The sequence below is a fragment of the Lycium barbarum genome, chromosome 9 (assembly GCF_019175385.1).
Source record: "Lycium barbarum isolate Lr01 chromosome 9, ASM1917538v2, whole genome shotgun sequence".
Classification (NCBI taxonomy): Eukaryota; Viridiplantae; Streptophyta; class Magnoliopsida; order Solanales; family Solanaceae; genus Lycium; species Lycium barbarum.
In genome coordinates this window covers 107339128-107357013 of record NC_083345.1, presented here as the reverse complement: position 1 = coordinate 107357013, position 17886 = coordinate 107339128, and the positions used below count along the sequence as shown (strand labels likewise).

General features: G+C 35.3%; 2 protein-coding genes across 6 annotated transcripts; one reads left to right on the top strand and one right to left on the bottom strand.

The window, feature by feature from the left end:
• The first annotated feature begins 4798 nt into the window (after positions 1 to 4798).
• On the top strand, positions 4799 to 11074 carry LOC132609300 (formin-like protein 2). Of its 2 annotated transcripts, none has more exons than XM_060323209.1 (5): positions 4799 to 5742; positions 6056 to 6611; positions 7091 to 7290; positions 8590 to 8834; positions 10017 to 11074. In XM_060323209.1, the coding sequence occupies exons 1-5, from the start codon at positions 5001 to 5003 to the stop codon at positions 10713 to 10715; spliced, it is 2442 nt and encodes an 813-aa protein (XP_060179192.1). In that variant the 5' UTR covers positions 4799 to 5000; the 3' UTR covers positions 10716 to 11074. The 2 variants fall into 2 exon arrangements, with proteins under 2 accessions (XP_060179192.1, XP_060179190.1); XM_060323207.1 differs by having other exon boundaries at positions 4801 to 5742; positions 6011 to 6611.
• Positions 11075 to 12047: 973 nt separating this feature from the next.
• LOC132609298 (BTB/POZ and TAZ domain-containing protein 3-like) lies at positions 12048 to 17157 on the bottom strand. 4 transcript variants are annotated; one of them, XM_060323205.1, is made up of 7 exons: positions 17007 to 17157; positions 16645 to 16739; positions 14622 to 14975; positions 13887 to 14017; positions 13423 to 13729; positions 13009 to 13322; positions 12048 to 12464 (listed from the first exon to the last, which is right to left on the bottom strand). In XM_060323205.1, exons 3-7 carry the CDS (start codon positions 14967 to 14969, stop codon positions 12338 to 12340), a joined length of 1227 nt encoding a protein of 408 aa, XP_060179188.1. In that variant the 5' UTR covers positions 14970 to 14975; positions 16645 to 16739; positions 17007 to 17157; the 3' UTR covers positions 12048 to 12337. The 4 variants fall into 4 exon arrangements, with proteins under 4 accessions (XP_060179188.1, XP_060179186.1, XP_060179187.1 ...); XM_060323203.1 differs by having other exon boundaries at positions 14622 to 14978; positions 17007 to 17156; XM_060323204.1 differs by lacking the exon at positions 17007 to 17157 and adding an exon at positions 16835 to 16982 and having other exon boundaries at positions 14622 to 14978.
• Positions 17158 to 17886: the final 729 nt, after the last annotated feature.

The following is a 17886-nucleotide window of genomic DNA, read 5'->3' as shown; positions in this document are numbered from 1 at the left end:
TTTGATAAGAGTAGGTTTACAGGTTCAAGAACAAAAGAACAGAAACATGATGTTACACCTCGAAAAAAAATCACGTTGTTTGCGTCATAAGTAAAGTAACGTAAGCCGGAGAGGTCATGGAAATTTTATAAGGTTAACCAAGCCCTTTAACAAGTGTTAAGAGAGTATCTAAGGGTTCCGGGATCAAGCGAAATGAAGCAATTAAGTTTGTCGAAATTATGGGATAACTTGGCAAGAATTTTTTGTCCAATTTTAGGGAGGTGTATCTCCTAGAATATGAGGAGCTATGGAACGCATAAGCTATGTTAATTGAAGTTCATTGAGTCTAGTTTCCAACATAACAAACCGGTCGTCGATGCGATATCAGAGTAGAAAGTTATGGGCGTTTCAAAATAGGCTGCCAGAAGCTTCTCCGCGATCGCGAGCCAAAGGCCTTGCGATCGCAAAGGGCAATTATTGAGGCGGTGAAAACCGACCTTATGACCTATATAAGCCTCCACCTCTCACCTTTCCTCATTCTTCTACACATTTTATGACCCCTAAAGACCCTAAAATCATCTCCCAACATTCCTTATCATTAAAAACCAAGAAATCATAAAGAGGTTATGTAACCTAGGCTCGGGAAGCTCGTGGCAACATTGTATTATCGTGATTATTGCGAAGTAAGATGAAAGACGGTGGGATCTTGGGTTTGAAGCCATTGAGGATCAATTGGAAGTTAATAAGGTAAGATCCTCTCTTTATATCCATGGAATTACATTGATTCGAAATTATATTCGTTAGATTATAACATATTTAGTGAATTGAGCGAAAGACGATAAACCTTGTATTGAATTATAGTTGATTGGATGAATTAATGATTGAAATTGAATTTGATTTAATTGATATTAGGTTGGTTGTTGTTGTTGTAAACTTGGGATGTAGTAGAAATAAAGGAAATGCTGCCCGAATTTTCATAACCCAAATCATCCTTCGACATACAACTTATCTAAGTTGATGTATGAACATGATGGAATATGATTAAGGATATATCTTTCAATATAGGTTGGGGTGAAGGGCGAGCATTGGAATAAGAGACTCTTTCGAGTGGCGGCTTGACAAATAAGGTATGTAAGGTGTTCATTTCCCTTTTTCTTTGGCACGAATCCAACTAGAACATGAACACGAGCGTTCCATAACAATTCACTCCAATCATGTACCACTTCTTATAGATGTTCTTTATTGGGTTACTTACCTGTTTCCCACTTAGTTTGATGTACTTCTTCAATGATTCTTGAATTATTATCATGTTTATCATTCTTAAGTTATTTCTTTGGATTCGATACGAGTTCCATAATATATTCGGAGGTTACCGACCTTACGTCACTCCAAAAGGCCCGATGTTAGTTCATTGGATCCTCATGTACACACACACACACACACACACACACACACACACAGATATATATATATATATATATATTGAACTATTCTACTACACCGCGCCGCGCTATAGTCGACCGGGCAGGCATGTAGATGTGCACACCACTGCAGTGGACATGTTATGATGTTACCTGGACGCGGGATGCCCTGGACGGGGGATGATGATGATGATATGATGATAATACGATGATGGCGTACTATATATATATATATATATATATACTTGCATATGATTTTTAAACTCATGCATTGCATATTGAACATCCTCAGATGGCTCAGGTTACTTCTATTCTTCTATATTTATGTCTTACTTATGATGTTGTTTCCTGCCTTACATACTCAGTACTTTTATCCATACTGACGTCCCATTACACGGGATGCTGCATTTAGTGCTGCAGGTCCTGACAGACAGAGCAGAGGACCTCTTCAGTAGGGTTGACAGCTTAGCGGCGTCAGTAAGTACCATTCCTCCGGACTTGCTTATTTTGGTATATGTTATGTTCACATGTTATGCATATGTATCTTTGGATACAACGGGTCCTTGTCCCGTCCAGTACGTCAGGTATATGTACTCTTAGAGGCTCATAGACACAGTGGGGTATATAGATGTTATGTCTGGCCTTGTCGGCTTTGTTTTGGGTTTTCATATTCTCTTGATAGTTTTGCCGGATTTATGACACTCATGATGATGCAGCGGCCTTGTCGGCTCGCTAATGTGTATATATATATATATGTTGGATTATTGCATATTTCTATATTTGACCCTTTTCTGCGTGCAGGTGTCCTTCGAGTCATACTTGAGTCCTATTATATGATAATCATGGTAACGGTTACGCCAGTTGGTATCCGGCCTATAGGTCGGTGCCCGTCATGCTCCTCGTCGGGTGTGACACTTAACACTCCTAGGACTTAACACAGCTTCAGTTGTAAAAGAATAGGTCCTTGGATTTGTTGAAGCTTTGTTCTTGAACACACCTTGATGGGTGGAGACTTGCACTTTTAGATCTGAATAATTTCTGGATTTTGCAAGAATCAAATCTTCACTTTAGCATGATGTTTGAATATGTAGAGGAAGAGTGAAGGTGATAGCCCATAAAGCAACTTTGCTGCTGTATGCTGCTCTGTTGTACTGCTACAGTGACAGCAGCTTTACAGCTGTAGAGTTAACTATGCGACACTTCAGGAGACCTTGTCTTTCTATCATCGTAACTAGTTCCTCGAGTAGGTTTTTCAAATCATCAAAACACCAAAACACGTGGTAGTATGGCTTATCAGGTTGATATAAGCTCCTCCTCAATGCTCGAACCCAAAAATTCCTAAAAAAGGGTGGTGGAATGGATGTGATTCCTCATCTCCCAACCTTTATCATGCATTTATTGATTATTTGATTAAAATTCGAGAATTTAATTAATTAGGCCTCATTTGTTTGCATTTAATGAAAGTATTCATCTTAATCATTTAACTATCAAATGCATTTCTTTTATGTTACAATCACTTAATGGGTCTAAATTGATCAAAACAATATATCTGTAACAAAGTATTAACATCTACTAAGATGTCTACAACGATTCCATCCATTCGCCTCTAACTGTCCTTGTCCACCATTATTTATTACCTTCGACAATACCATCCTCAGCCACAACAACACCACCGCTTCCAATCAATACAATCAGTCATCACCATCACTAATTACCATTTACAATCATCACGACTAATCACCAATCACCACTATATATCGTCACCACCGTTATCATTCACCACCACCATTAGGTATCACTCTCATCTACCACAACTATCAATCGTCACCACCAACTATCACTATCAATTGCTACTAGTAGTCGCTATCACCACTAGTACCTACAACACCATCCCCAATCGGCTCCCACAACCACCACTGCTAGCCATCACCATCACCGACCACCATATATATTTCAAAGATATTTTGTTGATATAGAATTAGATTAATATAATATAATATAATATTTTATTGAATTTTATATTTATTAATTTTTAAATAAGGACAAGTTCAATCAGTCATATTTGTATCCAGATTCAGATAACTAACTCTTAAATCACATCTTCACATTCAAATACAAAGCACATCTTAATATTCAAATATTTATTTAAATTGAAACGTTTTAATCTTAATAAAAACAATGAGGCCTATGTTCTACTCCCTCCGTCCCAATTTATGTGGTACCATTTGACTTGGCACGAAGTTTAAGAAAGAAAGAAAGAAAGACTTTTGAAATTTGTAGTCCAAAATATGTTTTAGATATTTATATGGTTATAAATAATCTCATAAAGTTAAATTATTTTTAAATATAGAAAAGTTATAAATTTTTTTAAACAGACTAAAAAGGAGAAAGTGTGTCACCATCCATAAGTTTTTATCTCTCAAATAATTCTTGCTAACACTACTAGTAGCTATACCTCACATAATTGACTTGCAAAGCATCTTGATTACATTTTCTTTCAGTTTTTAGGGGAAGCAAACTCAAGTACTAAAGTTGCTTCCGTTGGTAGAGTTTCTCTCTGCTAGTGTTTTTCTTGTTCATGTTCTCGTACCATTTCTTTTGTCACGATATTGTACAACCTTCCTAATTGTCTGCAACAACATTCTTTTTTTCTCATTCATGTCCTGTTATTTAACATTCTCTCACTGACCTACCTCTAAACCACCAAGGACAATGCTGCTGATGTTCATATGAAGACTCTGTTTAAGTATTTGTCTCTCTACAAAGAACAGTACCCCCAACCCACACTGTTCTTTTTTGTGGGCTTTATATTTCCGCATATGTGGATCCAGGATTTGAACATTACGGGTTTGAATTCGGAATTCTGCTACAACTTATTTGATTTACTGGGTTCGATATCTATCATTTGTACATGTTTAGCCAATTTTCTAACTTATATACACGGTCTGAGCCAAAGTTATTGATTTGGATGAACCGGTAACAGACGCACTACATTTGACTATGTGCATCCGGTATCTGAAATCCACTACTACTATTGATTCGGAATCGCGCCATGTAAGACCCAGGGGCAGAGCCAAGTAAGGCTTAGAAGAACCTCTTTGACGGAAAATTACGCTGCTTATATATGATTAAAATTATTATTTTTTATATAGTAGATGTTGAACCCCATTTGACTTTTCATATGTTGAACCTCTTAGTGATAATCCTGGCTCCACCACTGATAGGACCCACCCATAAAGAGAAACCTCATTACCAAAAGTTTCTCCATTCCTTAGGCTTGAATCCGAAACCTTTCATTTTTAAGCTCTTAACAAAGCTTCCCTACCAACATCACCATCCAATTACTCTATAACAACCCATAATCAAGGCTTTCACCCAATATCACACCCCAGCTACCTTACTTACTACAATTGTCATTTGCCACTCATCAAAGAGCATGGCATTTACACCTCGCTGTCTCATCCTACTCCATATTACCATTCCCTTTTGTCTATGTAATTAATAGCGAGTCCCACTATTATCAAGAATCCATCTTCATTCTGTGTGATAGCTTAAGAGAAAGTTCAATGAAAATTTTCCATTCACAACTCACAATATACAATGCACTCTCCATTATTCAGTCTTAGTCTAATCTTTACCTTCTTCCTTCTCTCCTCTGCCACTCATATACACCACCATCGTAGGCTTCTTCATCAACCTTTTTTCCCCTTCAATCATCCAACTTCAACTTCATCCATTAATAAAACTAAACCTCCATCTCCTTCTCCTCCTTTTCATCCATTTTTCTCACTTTTTCCTCCTCCGCCTCCTCCTTCGCCGTCTTTCGATGATCTTACCACTTTCCCTGCCAACATTTCCTCACTCATTCTCCCACACTCCTCACATTCCTCTAATAATTCTATCAACAGCAAATTCATTGGCATCCTCATATCCGTTTCAATCCTCTCTGCTGCGTTCGTCACTCTCCTCGTTCTTTTCTTCTTCCTTTATCATCACCGTCCCCAACGCGAAGACAAAAGCTATGATGATGACAAGAGAAGTGATAGTCTCCAGCCTGTCTTGCCTAATACAACCCCTTCTAACATAGACATCGGTCGTGCAACTAAGAAAAAATTGCCGCTTGTGAGTTTTAGAGAAGTAAATGAAGATGTTGCTCAATCTTCTACAGCTTCAGATGATGACTTTGTCCCAAACTACCAAAGACTCGAATCACCGGAACTCCACCCTCTCCCTCCATTGGCACGTCAACATTTCAAACAACATCCTAAAATTGGAGAGGCTGGATCATTTGAAGATGACAAGGAAGAATTCTTCTCCCCCGGAGCATCCTCTGGGGATAAAGGTAACGTTGGTATTTTGAAAGATGGTGCAACAAAAAGGTTGAAAGTGTTGATTGAAAATGTCTCTCAATAATTTCATTAAGCATAAAGGTTTTTAAATAGCCAACTTAAAAACAAAAAATCTGCAGAATAAAATTCAATAAACCTAGTAAATTATTTCAACTAAACTTATCTAACTAAATTAAACTTAAATTTAAACAAAGACCTCTCCTGCAACTAAACTACTTATTATTCTAGTAAAGTTGCAGTAACAGAAGCAATTTTCAACAGGTAGTCCCGAATTCATGCAGAGGAGTTTCCATGCACCTTTTGCAGGTTCTTCGCAGAACCAGAATCAATATATGAGTTACAGTTCTTCAAACGATTCATTATCAAATAGTCCTTCGGGAGAATTGAAGAGTTTGGTAAAATTTCCAGCACGGTCGAGGTTTACTTTTCCACCAGTGGAACAGATGTCAATGTCATCATCTTCAATATCTTCTGGCAGTACTCATAATTCCCCTGATTCTCAAATTTCAAGTTCCTCAGCGCAGAATCCCGAGTTGTCTATGAGTAAATTTGGAAACTCAGGGAGGTATGTACCTATAAAAATTCCACCACCACCACCACTGCCACCAAAGCTGAGGTTCTGGTGGGCCATCAATGCCCGAAGTTCGACAGTACTTAAACCTCGTGTACTAGTTGAAAATGGTGGGCCATCGATGCCCCGCCTGTTCCAGAGTGCTAATGGCAATTCTGAAAGTTCAAAAGCAGTTGAAAGGAGGAATGAAGAAAGTATGAAGCCAAAGCTGAAGCCTCTGCACTGGGATAAAGTCAGAGCCAGCTCAGATAGAGCAATGGTTTGGGATCAACTAAAACCTAGCTCTTTTTGGTAAAATTTATATCATTCCAAGTATTTAAACTATGTTATTATATCTTTCGGCTTAATACATCGACAACCGCTTAAACTGGTCAGTAAATTTAATTTAGACATTCGAACTACTGCTTGTTCCAATTAAGCACATGAACCCATGATAAAGTGTTTCTATTCTAATAGGAACACTTTATCATGTGTCCAGGTGCTCAATTGGAACAAGTCGTAATTCGAGTGTCTAAATAAAATTTTCTGGCAAGTTTAAGGGTCGTCGATATATTAAACCATATCTTTTTATTTAGAAATATTATTAGTAGTATGAATTTGTTTGATCTTCTAAAGTTTTAATAGCTAAACATTGAGTATATCATTGTTGTCAATGGATTTTAGTTCATTGGTCTATATTTCCTAATCTTGATCAATAAAATGTTTCCTAATCTTGATGAGTGGTTTTGATTGTAATTCTTTTCTTTCCCACCATTTATTTTTTATTTTAGGTTAAATGAGGAGATGTTTGAAACATTATTCACTGTAAATTCTTCAAATTTGAATTCAAAAGATGGTGTAAGGCACCCAATTATTACTGTGATGAATCAAGAGAACCAGGTGCTTCACCTAAAGAAGTCTCAGAATATTGCAATTTTGTTGAGAGCACTTCAGATCACTAGTGATGAAGTTTATGAAGCGCTTGTAGAAGGTAAAATAATGGATTCTTGCTTTTACATTTTTTTAAGATTGTTCCCAAATGCTCAAAAGTAATTAGTAGTTGGATTATTATTTTAGGCTTCAATCGTATTGCACTTAATCAGATAGGTTATTCAAATTATGATAACTTGTCAATCAAATGAAAATTAAAGCCTTTTATGTGACACCGTATGACTTGACACAAAATCGTAAGAAAGAAAGGAAGACTTTAAAATTTATTGTCTGAAACAAACCTTAGACATTTGGGTGACTATAAATCATTTCGGAGAATTTTAAAGTTAAGTTGTTTCTAATTATAGAAAGGTGACTTTTTTTTAAGACAGACTAAAAAAAAAAAAGGTGTCATATAAATTGGGACAGCTTTGAGTAATTTTCTTTGAGCTGGAACATGATTTTGTGGTCCCATACTTTGCTTTCGGTGGTTTCACATTCTAGTTTTAAATGAACGAACTGCAGATTGGCACTATAACAAGCATGGTGACATTTAATTCTGGTCCTAATTATGTGGCCATCATTCACATCTTGAGCCATAGCTACTATTTCACTGGGATGTCACTTTCATGTTTGTGAATGAGCTCTGATGCTAGCTCATCAAACCTTTTGTTTTACATGTTACTTAATGACATATCTTGTCTGCCCCTTAAACCTCCTCCTAGTCAATGCCAAAAAGTAAAAAAGAAAATTATAACAAGATCCTATTAGTCATTAACATATTTTCATGTTTATGGATGAGCTTTGATTGCGCATGCATTTCCATATCTACAATAACTTGTTATGGTTTGCCTGATTTTCTACCATAGTTAGAATTACTTTTCTTGGTAGAAAATGTTTTCTTTGGTGGAAAATGACTCTTACCATTTTCATCATTTTCTTGAAGGAGAAATTTTGTAGTTCTATAAATTGAAGATTGCGATCCTTCCTTCTTATAAAATAGCACAATAGCATCCACAATAGTAGTTACTAAAACAACTTTATTTAGAGGGGTTTATTTTCTCCATAGTTTTATAGTCTCTTTTATATTAATGTTATCATAGGTCAATTGACCAACCATATTAAATGATTATGCATCTTTTAATGCATTTTTTGTTGTTGTCTGATTTATCGTCTTTCAAAGTTGGCTTTGTTCGCTTTCGCATGACGCCTTGTTGTTTTGATCCCAATACAACTAGTACTACTGATATTGTACGCCTCAATCCCAAGTGTGCAATACCATATGTAATGATCTTAAAATTAAGGGGTTTTTGCATGAGGGAACTACTTATATATCTTCTTTATACTTAAAAAAAACAAGGTAATGCTAACACACTCGGAACGGAGCTACTGGAGACTCTAATAAAGATGGCTCCCACGAAAGAAGAAGAACAGAAGCTGAAGGATATCAAAGATGAATCGCAGTTCCAGTTAGGCCCTGCTGAGGAATTTCTCAAAGCAGTGCTAGATATACCATTTGCATTCAAGAGGGTGGATGCAATGCTTTACATTGCTAGTTTTGATTCAGAGGTTGAATACCTTAAGAGATCATTTCAGACATTAAAGGTAAATCATTCTTTCTAACTTCTCATGTGCCATTTTCCTGAACTCGCCTACCTAGGCAGCATTGTTGGAATTACAACATACACCCAATAGTTAGAGGCGGATCTAGAATTTAAATTTAATGGGTTCAATTGTAGCATTGAACTCGTTGCAATGTTAAAATTATGGGTTCAGATCTAACATTTGTTGAGATTTTAGTAGTTTTTTACATATACATTCATCCCCAGACCTCACTTTGTGGGATCCAACTGGGTATGTTGTTGTTGATTCATACTGTGTTGAAAGTTATGGGTTTAGATGAACCTGTACCAAAAGGCTACATCGGTCCTTGCCTGCAGTTGTATGACGATAAATCTTGTGGTATGACTTATAGTCTGAAGTTTGTCTACTTGAACTAGTGGCCTTTAGTTTTTGCTACCATCTAAGATCCCATTGAATATACTTTTTAGAGTTAGAGCTGTTTTGATTTCGCTGTTTTTCTAACCATAAAAACTTTTATGGTCAAGTGCAAGGAGGAGGTTGCTTTTGAAATAGAACATTTTAAACTGCTTATGCAACTTCAAAGTGTTTGACTTAAATTTCCTATGAAATTGCCATTCTTCCTCATGTATATGTGCCATTCTAATGGCCACATGCGCGCACCGGCACACAAGACTTGTCATCAACAGATTGGAATATTCAAGTTGATATATCCATTATATTACTGTTTAGACTAACATGCATATTTGGTAGGATCATCTGAAATAACTGAAGTTTTTGAAAGTTGACAATGGTATTAACCTTTTCTCTCTAGCCTTCAGTGTGTCTCATCCTTCTTGTTATGCCATATGTGATCAGTAATAACTTTCCAGTTCACTCAGAAAAGAATGATCGTTGTCAATCTCAAAAAATCTAATTTCAATATCAAAATAGATAAAATAGATGGAATATTTGTCTCCATTCCTATCACTAACTAAAAGAGTGTCATCAGAGCCTAGCAACGTTCTTCTATGAATATAAGGCTTTAATTGATAGAGACAGAGAAAGCACCGTAAAGATCAATGAGCGAGGTTTTGGGCCGATACAATGATATAGGCATATGAATTTCTAACTTCAATTCAATTACTACTAATTTATTTCCACAAGTAGAGATTCTGATGCCCAAAAAGTCACTTCTGTCACTTTTTCTCTACTTCATTATTGCAGACTGCATGTGAAGAATTAAGGAATAGCAAGACATTTGTAAAGCTCCTGGAAGCTGTACTCAAAACCGGTAACCGCATGAATGTGGGAACGAACAGAGGTGATGCACGTGCCTTCAAGCTTGATACCCTTCTTAAGCTCGTAGATATTAAAGGCGCTGACGGGAAAACCACCCTTTTGCATTTTGTTATTCATGAAACTATTAGAGCAGAAGGTCCTCGTCTTTCTGATGCTGATGAGGCTGATCTGACTCCAAATCTAGAAAAGAATCATCAATCTTCCAGTCGCGATGAGGCTGAATTTAGAAACGGGCTTCAGGTTATTTTGAATTTGAGCCATGAGCTCGCCAATGTGAAGAAAGCAGCTGCCATGGACTCAGATATTCTTAGCAATGAAGTTGCAAAACTAGAAGCAGGAATTGCTAAGATTACTGATGTTCTAAAGCTGAATCAAGAGTTGGTTTTAGATGAAAGTAGTAGAAAGTTCTCCGAGTCGATGAATGGATTCTTGAATAAAGCAGAGGGAGAAATTATCAACATACAAGCCCAAGAGGATGTAGCTCTATCCATGGTAAAGGAGCTAACAGAATATTTCCATGGTGATTTGGCCGCCAAGGAAGAATCTCGACTGATCAGGATATTTATGGTAGTTAGGGACTTCCTCTCTATCCTTGATCAAGTGTGCAAAGATTTGGGAAAATAAGAGAGCAAACATTGACGGTTAATAAGAGAGCAAGATGAATCAACTAGATATGCCTGTTTGATGTCCCAGGTGGACTTTTTGTTTCTCTTCTGTATTTTGTATATCATATGTAGGTAAATCCTGGAGGTCTTTCATCTCTATATGTATTTATATGCATTATACTGAGATCTTACTCAGAGGCGAATTTATGCTTAAAATTTGGGTCACGTGAACACATGGTCATTCGACTAAACTTGATATATTATGTGTATAATTTTGAAAATATATCTAATATTAACTGAAAGAACACATAGTCAAACTAGGCTGAGTGTAGCACTGGTTAGAGACTATGTTTATTTCCTCAAGGTCTTGGGATCAAACCCGCGCTCTTGCGCTTTTTTGTTTTTTGATTTTATTTTCTAACGCAGTCTTTTAACTTTCATTTTTATATTATTCTAAATAGTTATTCTTCTATAATTCTATTACCCAAAAGTAAAAAACGTGTTTTTTTTTATATTACATCTAATGACTTTTTTTCCCCCTTCTAATTACCCCAAGTCCCAAAAGGCAAAAGAAATTAAAAAAAAACATAGGCGCTAAGCTGCAACGAACCAAAGGCAAAAGAGATCAAAAAATTTCATAGCTAATGGTGAACCCATCCTCTTGAAATCCTAGATTCGCCTCTGATCTTACTGTATCAAAAGAGTTATATGTATTACATTGAGGAAGTAAAAGAATTGAATAACATTGTGATTTTATAGTTCATGGGGTGGTTGGAGACTGGAGTTAAGTTGTTATGCTATTAGTTTATGCTCTTGAAGTTGCACTTTACTATTACATCATAAAAGCGAATCCAGGTTCTAGAGTTGTGAATTTAAAATGAATGTGATCTTACTATATGAATACCATTTAATATGTACACATAGTTCAAGGCGCAATCAATGGGTTCAGTTGAACCAGCGGAACCTGCCTTAGAAGACCCACCCCGGATAACTTTTTAGCTAGGCTATAACCTTGAAAATATGGCGTAGCAACTTCTATCTCCTAAAATGATAGCATAAACATCCTTTGATCGAAAAGCAAAGACTGCTTTTATCAATCATTCAACCGGCTATGACACCTCAACAATGGATAATAATGTCGACAGTTAACTTTCTGTTCAACGAAGGTCATCGATATTCCCTTATTTCTCAAGTTTTGAGTAACCTATAATCTTGTCTACTTATTGTCACATATAAATGATATAGGGAGAATATATTAAACAAAAACAAACATTCAATGTTACTTCAACAGCCTAGCTGATCAACCAGGAACCTAAGGAAAGAAGACAACCACTACTAAAGAACACAAATGTGCAGTTGAACCATAATCTTCAAGTTTATAGTAATACTCTTCTTGTTCATCAAAAATATGATAGACAACTCCAACTAACAAAAACATAAGAGTTGCTATACATTAGAACTTTTTGTACCAACTGGCTTATGAAAAAGAGGACACCTGGCCATAAATTAATCAGAAATAGCAACTGTTACATGATATTTTATATATGAATTAGCTGTAATTTACACAGCTTGTATATGTATGGCCAGCTAAAATATTGGCCATATGTTGTTATAAGCATCATATATACTATTCTATGGTCATTAAAAAGCTAACCGCCGAGATGAGAATAAGCTCACTACATTCTTTGCTGCTCTCACTTTGCTTACTAGCACCTTCCACTTCAACTCGTCTTTCTTGGTCTGTTGCAGCATTTTCACCTTGAAATGCCTGAAGCAACAAAATTAATTGTGTAATCAGTGCATAACTTTTAGCGAAAGATTCAAACGGAAGGAAAGTAGTTGACCAAACCATTTACTGGTTTTTGGTTTTCAAACTGAGAATCACTACTATTGCAAGCAACGTGCGTCCTTTATAATTTTGTGCTGATTCTTGAGGCTCCAATGAGTAAAATAAAAATGTTCTATATGCATTCCATGCATCTTGTAGTAGTGGAAGAAGGAGATGAAGGGAAAGAGTAAAATGAGTAGGGGTGGTGGGGTGGCATGCCACGTGGTGTCCACCTCACCAACATGCCAGTGCCACGTGGGATTGGGCGTCCACCTTGGACAGTTCTAACGGAGGAGGGGTATATTTGAGCCACTTGAATAACATTGAGGGTATTTCTGTACCAATAGTATAACCAATAACGGAGGGTAACATTGATCCTTTTCACATAGTAAATGGATAAATTACTCTTCTCCCTTAAATAATATCTGCTTCATGAAATGTGATTCTATCTACTAAAATATCACCATAAAATTTATTCCCTTACCTACAAAGAGGAACTTTGCAATAGTCAGGTTCTTCGCAAATACGTGAATGTAGCTCAAGAAGCTGCCACATTCGCTTGCAATGTACACATCCACCAGGAACTCTAGTTTTACAGCTAGAGAAATGACGGACCAGAGATTCCAGCCCCTTGCATGCAGGAAAACTACACGCCACCTGGCTTGCTTTAAGCACCTTGTCACGAGGCCCAATAGTTCGACACCCATCCCTGCAAATGTGAACCAGTGCTTCCATTGCTTCATGCAGTTGCAAATACACCTTTTTCTCTTCGATTTTCTTCTGCCTGTCTTCTTTTCTCTGAAAAACAAACAATAATAAGATTATCTACTTTTACTATAGCTTCTCATACCAAATAAGGAGAATGCACTATTCTCTAAACTTGCAGTAACCATCTTACCGTATCTGCTTCAACAACAAATTCTAAAAGTTCCTGTTCAAGTGCGGGATTAGCGCGTCTCATTACTTTCCAACCCTCAGTGGATGATATGCTCTTGAAGTTCCTCACAACCATACGAATGCAAAAGAGAGCAAGTCGTGGTGCATCACAGTCCCTCGCTAACTGAAGCACATCTATCACATTTTCCGAGGTCAACCAACCCTGCTCCAAATGGTTTATGCACACTCTTTTAAGGGATGGTACTGAGTAGAAATGTGATAAGACCAACAGATGCAGAACAAACTTCTTTATATCTCCTTCGTCGTAACTGCATTAGGTGAAAAAAGCGACATAAATTTCAATTGATGATAACTACCAACAGAAGTTTGAGACACAACTTTAAAACAAAATTGCAAAGCAAGAAAAGGTAAAAGATTAAACTCATTGAAGATTCAAAAAGCTACGAGGTGAAACTTTCTGCATACCAGGCTGAGTAGAGGAAACGGATGAACACATAGACTGCATCATGAGGTACCCCAGCGATCTTTATGCATCTAATACCATTCCTTACTTTGGATTGCTGCAGAAGATTCCCCAACACTGGAGATGCAACACTCTATGCAGATCATAAGGGAGAAAGAACAATAAATAGTGGGCATTGTTAATAACAAAGCCTGATAGACAAAACAAGAAGTTAAAAATTGGACTTTGTCGTATAATTGCTAACAAGTGTAACCACTTTCTGGCCCTACTTTACAGATACAAAATAGTACAGTAATCCTGTAAAATCCCAATTTAGTGCAAAACAGTATCCAATCAAAATGAAAATAACAAAATAGTGATCTAGTGCATGCCGCAAGGAAAACGATGCATACAGTATGTGATTGATAGGATATTATTAGGGGGTCATCTGGTTGTTGGTTAGGAAGTGAGTTATTCATGTATTAAAACTAGTATAGTAAATACTATGTTTGGTGGCTTTTTACTTGCTGTGTCTAAAATTCAGCACACCAAATACGGTATTTGGTTATCATCATACAATTCCACATAAATAAAACATGTATAAGTTGTGAGTAAATCTATGTATTAGTTTATGCAGGGTAGAAGATGGAATAACTAATACATGAATAACTAATCCTTGCATAACTGATCCCTGCATAACTCTAACCAACAACCAAATGACCCCCAAGGGAATACAAAGTATAATTAAGCATACTGACCAGAAGGGGATAATGAGCTGGAATAAATGATCCATCCTCAGTAATTATATGCACATCTGCTCCATATCCTTCTTTGAATAGCTTGTCCCATGTATCTATTGTTTCTTTTGGGACACAATCATAATTAGCAAGTTGTCGAGAACTAGCGGCTTTTGAATGGATTTTACCAGGAACTGGAGGGGGTTTCGGAATATTAGGAGGTACATTACAATCAGAAGAATTTGGATCTTCAAGAAATTCTACAACACTGTGAGCTGTGCCTTCATCTTCTGTGTGTATGTTGAAGGATCCACCAAAAGATTCAATAGCTGATGATAGCCAAGGTGTATGCAAGTCTGGTGATGCCATCAATTACTACTACAAAAAATTTGTCAACAAAGAAATGTCAGGACCACCTATTGCATGAAAGAAAGAAAACAAGTTACAAAGTTTCAAGCTTCACTTAAGAATATCTAACAAACTAGACATCCATTATAATATAGCAAATGAAGTTCAAACAATCCAACCCAACCCAACAATTCTAGGCTGTAGATTAGATCAGTTAAGGGAGGCAAAATTAGCACATGAGAACATGACCAGCTCAAATCGCCCAAGTTTGGACTGATCATTGAACCGCTATTCATTTAGATCAACCCATTTCAGCCATAAAAATGGGCTAATATGCAGCCCAAATTGACCCATGAGAAATTTATCAAAATATTTTTAAAAAGACAATTTTTTTATATGAGTATGTTATATATATAGCCATAAGAAACAAAAAATATAGTTTTATCAGGTACTAAAAAAATTACTTACAAAAGAAAAAATTAAAACTTAGTAAAATTGGGCGGGTTAACTTATGACCCACTTTTTAACCCATTTTAGCCAAGTAACTTTTGGAGGGGTTTACTCAGCTCTTCTTGACCCGCCTATTTGACACCCTAGTATCTGTCATGCCAAAGTAATTTATTAAAAAAAGAGAAATTGGCATCCATTTTATTTGTAATTTAAGAAAGAAAGAAAATAATGGAATAACAGCTCAAAAACACTAAAATTAAGCAGCTTCAAATAGGGAGTAGGGACTAATAACTTTAGAGAAAATTACATCATTAGTTACGGTATTAGACTTACGAACATTATTCCTAAATTCGCTATTTGCTTTAACCCACTTTTCTTCCCTTCGAAGTCAGAAGCCTATTATTTCATGCTTTTATCAGACAAGTCCCAAAAGCTTCTCTTTATTAAAATACATAAATCTTGTTATGATTTATGAACATATACAAATTTATTTATTAAGAACAAAATTCTGCTCTCTTTGACTAATTGCCTTTCCATATTTAACGTGGCAGGCTTTCCAATTAAATTATTGGGACATTCAAGCAACACTTCCCCACACGAGAAAACAAGAAGAAAAACATTCTATATAATATTTCCTCCGTTCACTTTTACTTGTTCACTATTTTAAAAATAAATTAAAAAAAGCCAATTTATTTTTTCCTGTTTTACCCATAGTATTAATTATTCACTTCAAGTCGTTTTTCATATCCAATAAAAATATGCACCAATTAATATGAGTACATTGAAAAATTATGCAGTTCATTTATTATTTCTTAAATAGCGTGAAAAGTTCAAAGTGGACAAGTAAAATTAAACAAGAGAGTAGTTAAGAGTATTATTAAAAATTTCTAGAAGTTCAATATATGAGAAAAATCTAGATCCGAGATTTCCACATCTGTCACTTCCAAAGTTCTTTTCTTGATCAAGAGATAACCTTTTTTTTTTCCTAAAAAAATGTTCTTGAAGTAAAACAAGTCTTTAAGAAAAAAATCTTGATTAAGAAAAAAACATATTATGAAATTTGATATCCCTCGATCGTACTATTCGAAGCATTTCAGGCAGAATAACTGTATCTACACGCTACATAACTACTACTAAACATATTTTTTTCTAATCAATTTATGATATAGTAGAATTAAACAGTGGAAACTCCATAAGAAAAAACAAATTCACAGCCCTTTTAACTAAACACGTCAGAACAACATACCTTATATCAGATTAAAATAAAATCTGCAAATCTCTTTGAAACTTCTGAGAAGTCCCTATATAATTGTTCAGGCTTTCAGTTAATATTCACTGTATCTGCACATCAAAACATGTACAGTTAAGAATCTTAATCAAGAAAATTTGCATAAATTTAGCCCATCTAGAAAATTCTCATCTCAACTATCTGTTACCTGAGCTAAATAAAGGGTGCCAAAAAACATAGGAAAATACATTAATTTTCAAGAAACAAGGAACAAGAAAAAAAGAATTGACATAGATGATCAAATAAATAGAAGAACTTAAAATTTACATCAATGAACAAATTGATAATATGGGTATGATAAATTATTTTACAACACTTACTTTTTCTCTATGGACAAACAAGAATAAGAGAAAGAAGTATTTGAGGTGTAGCCGCGTAGGACAGAAAAAGAAAGCGGACAGTGGTCTAATAAATACAGAATCTTAAAACTGGGAATATATTAATTATGTGTACTTGTACTTAATTGGTCAAACTTTTTATCGTTGGGTCTGGATTTAAGTAATCTTGACCAATAGTGTAAAAATATATAGTAGTACTTTATATTTAACATATATCCAGACTTATTACTATGGCATGTTAGTAATTAATTTTAATCAGGTCACAATATTTTATTAAAGAAATTATTTCACAAATAATCTGGTTGTATGATAATTTATATTATTAATGCTAGAATTTAAATAAACTGCCTTTTCGGTCTCAATATAAGTGGTATTATTTGATTGGGTATACAGAATTTTAAAAGATTACATTCTTTTAAAAATTCGTGATCTAAAGACTAAAATAAGCTTTAAATATATATATGGTTATATCATCTCATTAAAGATTAAGAAAAAAATAAAATTATTACTAATTATAGAAATATAATATTCTTTTTGAGACTGACTAAAAAGAAAAATATACGCGTAACTAGAACAGAGGAATAGTTATTAGTTTTGGGATGTAGTAACATTGGCAATGACGTCTCCCAAAATATCCTTATTATCCCTAGCCTCACATTAGCGGTTGTATTTTTTACTTATAGATGACTAATTTATCTACAGTATTGATAGAGTTAATCGCATCCTAAATTAATTTGTATTTGGATCCAAAATTAAATATTTATATAACATATACTAAAAGATTATAAGTATCAACTTTTTTTTTTTTTTTTGCGAAAAGCAAAAAGCTAATCATTTTGATATAAAAATTATAATAATAACT

Bases quoted from the DNA above. Each gene is read 5' to 3' on its own strand.
- LOC132609300 (XM_060323207.1), top strand. From the start codon at position 5,001: ATGCACTCTCCATTATTCAGTCTTAGTCTAATCTTTACCTTCTTCCTT. The intron at 6,612-7,090 runs GTAAAATTTATA...TTTTTATTTTAG, and splicing joins CTAAAACCTAGCTCTTTTTG to GTTAAATGAGGAGATGTTTG. The intron at 8,835-10,016 runs GTAAATCATTCT...TCATTATTGCAG, and splicing joins GATCATTTCAGACATTAAAG to ACTGCATGTGAAGAATTAAG.
- LOC132609298 (XM_060323205.1), bottom strand. From the start codon at position 14,969: ATGGCATCACCAGACTTGCATACACCTTGGCTATCATCAGCTATTGAA. The intron at 14,018-14,621 runs GTCAGTATGCTT...TGATCTGCATAG, and splicing joins CAGCTCATTATCCCCTTCTG to AGTGTTGCATCTCCAGTGTT. The intron at 13,730-13,886 runs GTATGCAGAAAG...CACCTAATGCAG, and splicing joins CGTTTCCTCTACTCAGCCTG to TTACGACGAAGGAGATATAA.